Here is a 6,012-nt window from a genome sequence, read left to right as displayed (position 1 = left end):
TGCTTTATAAATCAGTGTAATCAGACATCACAATTGTACACAGGGCAGTTTTCTGTGTGACAATGTGAGGTCAATCACTTCAGGATAAGGACACCATGTCCGGACTGTTGTAGACGGACTTTCACCATCGCTTGACAGTTGGAAGATAGGAGGATGAGGGCTGGGCGAAGGGGCAACAAGGCAGTTCCTTCCCGCGGCCTCCGGGCTCCTGTGTGCAGCCAGTGTGCTGAGCAGCCTATACATCAGGTGCTGCCAAAATATACTTTTTAAGAATTAGTTTTTTCTTGTATACTTAAAGAGATACAATGCCATCGCCACTGACTTTTCTTAAGATTAAGATATGACCAAGATAGCTATATGATGTTTTAGGTGGTAGAACATACTGCCTGAAAATTGTGACGAAACACAAAATAAACATCGCATTATCAATCATAAAAAACCTAAAAACTTGAAGTTTGTTCACGAAGCGAGCTGTGTACTTAGAATATCTACGATTATACATTTTATTTAAAAGTTCTATCATAAAAACTGACAAAATTTTGTGCATTTAAGTTTAACATGTATGCCGCTATCCCACCATTTCGCTGGTGCGGGTGTAAACCGAGCTCTTAAAAAAGCAACTGCGCGACCAAAATCGCTGAAATTTCAGAGGGAATGTTCCAAAGCCTGAGCAAACACATTCCCCAATTTTTGTTGATGAGTGCTGCCATTTTCATGTTGAGGTTGGAAACTTTTGCGACTACCGTTTCAGACTATTTTTAAGCTAATTTCAGTATTAAAACATGAGATTTCGGTGTTACTGTTTTTATTTCTTAAGAATTCTGTTTATTCCTAAAGATGTTAAACAAATATTACACTTAAATGTTTCAGGATACCTACTTTTTTTACCAAACAGTTTCATTTTGACAGATATTTGATGAACGTTTACAATATAATACATAATTTCTAATAAGCATGTCTGACTTCTTGAAGCAATAATAAATTGGCAAATATTTGTGTGTGCAAGATCTAAATAAGTAAGAATTTTTCTAATATATTCAGTACATACATTTTGCTACAAACTTTCTGCTAAATAAATTACATTATTTAATAAAATTATTTTTACAAAATAATGTTTACATGATTTAAATTAATTTTTTAGTTCAAAAATGCTGTTTAATTTCATAATTTGTGTAGCATTTCATTGTTATTTGGTATATTGACAATCTTTTCAGTGTTTTTTTTATCGCCATTCACGACATATTATTGTCCCTATTATTAAATGTGAGAGGGTGTACACGGTACCTTAAAAAAAAAGCCAACTTATTAAATTAATTTTATTGTTAGTAGTGTTACAATGGCCACGGAACACAATATATCCTGCGGGTGCTGCAAAAGAGAGGAAAGAAAAATACACCGTGAACATGTGCGGGATGCCAACCACAGCTTGGAGCGACAACCACACAAGAGGACAGCCATCTCACAGAGAGTCACCAAGTCTCGCGCGATCTCCGCCATCTTCCCAGCACGTCCGTCCTGCCTGGGGACGTCTGGTCAAACGACTCCCATGCCCTGGAGCTCGTGAAGACATCTCGAGAAACAGGCAAGTTATGTTAACTTTACAATACTTTTTTTAAATGCTGCATATAAACTGTATTTTCCACGTGAATACTTCAGCATAAAGTCGCAGAATACAGAATTTTAACTAGGCATCATATTGTAGTTTCCGGTTTATGACGTTACTTATTCATATTTTCCGTAACACTCTAATAAGTTGTACTGTTGAATACTGAATATAATTCTTATTTCCTGTTTTCTGACAAATCCCTTTATATTACTATAAAATAGTTATTAGGATTATCTCGTACACTTTCCAGTCAGGATACACTTACATTTGTGCCAGCTATATAATTAAATATAGTTTTAAAGAAAAACTTATCAAGCTGCCTTGCATGTATTATCTTAACAATTTTGGTTGGCATTCAATATGGTTCTTTGGTTTTAAAGACAGAGAAGCAATATTGATGATGAAAGATAATTTCACACCCAATCTTAAGCCAGCTGGACATATCCTTGTTCTCTGTGGTCATTGTAAAAGTAGTTGCTCTATTTTATTCAGTCAATTTTTGAACGTTGCTTCTCTGTCTTAAAATCCATTTGTGATTTAATGTTAAATTGGGTAAGGAATGACTGTCTAAATATTCAAAAAGCACATTTTTAAAGATAATTTTTCCAGACATACGCAGACAGAGCAAGACACAAGAGAGAACATTAGAATCAGGTTGAAAATACTGGTTACTTACATACTGTACAACACACATACATGTAAGTATTTCAAGTTAAGAGTTTGCAAACAAATCTTGCATGGCATTTTCACCCTTTTTTCCATATTCATAAAATCAATAAGATATTTATTCCTATCCTAATCTCTAGTTAGCTATATTCACTGTATACATATACAATATTTGTTGTCCATGTACCACAAAACTCAACTACATAAAACACTAAAACATTTAAAACATATCACAAAATTACAACATTTGAGTATTACAAGCATGTGTAACTCTTCAAATATGTTCAGTTTTATATCTGAATTTACGTGGTAGTTAAGTTATGATTTTTACAAAAAAAAATTAGTATCTCTTTTGCTTAAGTATTACATCATAATATACCTGTACATACAACAAAGTAACTTTAAAAGTTAAAGTGCAAAATATTAATGTCATTACCAACTAAATAATTTACTTTTTTTTACGCTACTATTAATTAGCATAAAGCATATACCACAGAAATGCCTTTGATTCACATACTACAGATTGATGTCTACAAAGTACAAACTTGACAAAAACACATGGGGGTGAACACAAGGAACGCAGAACATGGAACAGTTAACACATGTTGAGTGCATTCAACTATAGGTGGGAACCTTATAGAATACAGTACCAAGATACGGTCCTGCCACACAGAATTGCTACTATCATTAAGTGAAAGTATAAATAATGCATACATGTGTATGAAATGAATGGGTTAGCACAAATGTTTTATCACATCTGGTCTGCATTACCAAAGAATTGTGAATGTTATTGTGCATTTCCGGATTCTGAACACTGCATTAAAAAGTTTTTTTCAGATAATGGACAGTAAAATATTATGTTATATATTATTGAATTGTTTCCTATCCTACAATGATAGGACCACTAAAATATTCATTCCACTTGCATTCACTTTTATTATCAAAAAATTATAATCTGTAAATCTGTACACACATCTATACATTATGCAAGGAAAACACATTTAGCAATGCCAGCAGCTGGTTTCAACGTGCTTTTCATGTAAAATCAATTAGTTACTATTCTTGCTTAAAGAATGGCAAAATTAGACTAATAACTTTGGTATTCTGCCTGTATTAATTAGTAAGGCAAGGCATAAATTTTGTATGATAACTAAAAATGTATGTTATATTATATGAAAATATATTGATAACATCCATTTAAGTATAGCTGCCTAAGGTAGTGCTAGCAACCATTAGAACTAGAAATTTCTAAGGAAATTATTTTGTTGATCTACGACTCCTCTTAATTTAAGAGTGGGTAAAAGAATAAAGAGCTGCTACAACTGTAGAGTTTAAAATAATCTCTTTGCTACCATCTGTAAACATCTGAAATTAATAGCTAAATGGCTCATACAGCATAGCAAGATTCTTCTTACTTCGACAAAGTTTTATTTTAAACAAATGACATTAACTCCCCTGTAACATGATTACCTTCACAACAACTATTACGGTACGTTTGGATTACATGACACTGTGATAGTCCCACCTTTCAAGACTTATTAACATCTTGATTGCATGTAAAGGTTGGGGTTACTTCTTATCCAAACACAGAAATTATAATGCTATAAGAGTAACAGATTTTTGTTTTCAAATTGTAAATATTTTTAGTATAGTAAATATTTGGATATGGATAGCACTTTTATGTACATTAAAACAAACAAACAGCAGTAAAAACAACACGGTTTCACACGTTCAAGTCACTCTAGCGGCTAGCTGCTATATTGTGGAAGGAATGGCTTTTACGTTCACCTAAAAAATTTACTCCTTCACTTCAAAATATTTATACGTGGGATTTTCATAGCCATTGATTTGCATGTTGGCTACGTGTCGCTCTTCTGGCGTTGCAGCTTGATCCACTTCCACAAAACCCTGCAACACAGAATTGCTTTTCATTTACAATCCCACACTTAATGGAAAGGCACTACTAAAGCAGAAGTTCAATCATAATCCCCATCTATCCATTTTCTGCTTGCCATTTTCTGAAGAAAATTCTGCCAGTGGAAAATACAACCCCACAAGATACTAGAAACTATGTTCAAATGTGGGCAAAGCCAATTGTGATAAACAACTGAAGACAGAAGCTCGGTGGTGCAAAGAATGTGGTTTTACTCTGTATGTGCCAAGTTGCTTCCAAAAGTTTCATACAAAGTCAAAATTTTCATAACATAAACTAAAAATTATTTGAGTATACTGAGGTGATTATTCAGAAGTATGTGATAAACAATAACTGAACTGGATTTTAAAAAAGTTTTCATTATATCGAATAACATAAAGTGTGTACAGGATTTTTTATTTATGTAAAACTTAGTTTATTATAATAATACATGTATACATAAATAAAATAATAATAAAATTATGATTTAAATATTATAACAAGTGTAAACTCTGAAGATTTTTATTACATAGTAAATATTTTAAGTGTGAAAAAAAGTTATTTAAATAAAAAAAATTGGTTGTCTGTAAAGTCGGTTTACGGACGATAGTTTAACGTGACAACGTCATAACAAAACATTGATGAAATGATTGATCCAGAAGAAAAGGAAATATCATATTCGGCCTGAGACTGAGCCGTAATAGGTTTTTGCAACCAAACAATTTAGGCATTAAAAATATTATATTCTTTGAGGAAGAATTTTATTTTAATTTTTCTATCTTTTGCATGATAAAATCTACCTCTGCATACTTTTATGAATAAAATTGAATCATTTTTATTGAATTATCACTATTTTGTATGGATACAAAGGAGTGAAATGAAATGTGCAATTGAATTAATAAATTTACTTTTATTTGCATTCATTAATTCAAATATATTTATTACTTTTGAAATGTTGCGTGCGCCGTATTTATTTTTACAAGTACAAAAAAAAATTTTTGCAGCTACCGGATTTAGAACTAACAACCTTTGCTTTAAGATTTAGGTACGCTAACCACACGCCCACAAAGCCATACTAAAGAACTGTAGTTTCAGATGTTATATATATATTTATAAAAATTTTGTTCATGGTAGGGGAATAATATGAACACGATTTTATAACAAATACGCATTCCAAATACACCAAACTTATTTATAATGTATTACAATATTTTTTAAAACAATGTGTAAAAGATCCCGGGTGTAATTTGAATTATTATGTGTAACTGTAAAACACCATTGTTGGTTCAAAACGTATTTGAATTTTCAACATTACTTTTAAATAACCGTACCGATTGTGCTGAAAATCGGTGGACAATCGTTAAATTACATAATATTAATAATTAAAAAATATGATTGAAAAGTCAAATCGATGGTTGTTCCAATCGAGTGGAAGAGAGATGCCACGCATGCGTACAATGAGCATGAAGAGAGATCCCACGCATGCGTACAATCAGCAAAAAGGAAACATCCGTAGTGGGACATCCGTAGTGGGACACTTTTTCGTGCGTGCAGCCGACGTTCATCGATTTATTAGACGTTGTCACGTCAAAAAGTCTAAACCCATTTTAAAAAAAAGTCTAGCATTCTGTGATTTAAGTTAGTCAAAAGCAGTAGATTCTAGTGTGTTAATTTAATTATAGATTTTCAAAACATAGTTACCAGGCTGACTCAGTTGAATTTTCAAAACAAAACACGTTTCTTGGTAAGTTCATTGACTATTAACCCAGTTTTAGAGGTTAGGGGAAATTTACTGTAATTGGATGGTAATTGTGTGACTTGTTCACCA

The 6,012-nt window shown here is 32.3% G+C and overlaps 1 protein-coding gene across 1 annotated transcript in view; it reads right to left on the bottom strand.

Annotated features, from left to right (window-relative positions):
* Positions 1–1,302: 1,302 nt before the first annotated feature.
* The window catches only part of LOC134534736 (amyloid-beta-like protein), a 409,943-nt gene continuing 405,233 nt past the window's right edge, over positions 1,303–6,012 (bottom strand). Inside the window, exon 11 of the mRNA XM_063373237.1 lies at positions 1,303–4,180. Within this exon, the coding sequence (XP_063229307.1) occupies positions 4,070–4,180 (111 nt within the window). The 3' untranslated portion in view covers positions 1,303–4,069. The remainder of the gene's footprint in view (positions 4,181–6,012) is intronic.

The sequence above is a fragment of the Bacillus rossius genome, chromosome 8 (assembly GCF_032445375.1).
Source record: "Bacillus rossius redtenbacheri isolate Brsri chromosome 8, Brsri_v3, whole genome shotgun sequence".
NCBI lineage: Eukaryota > Metazoa > Arthropoda > Insecta > Phasmatodea > Bacillidae > Bacillus > Bacillus rossius.
Note: the sequence above shows the minus strand (reverse complement) of the source record. Positions and strands in the feature narration are given on the sequence as shown.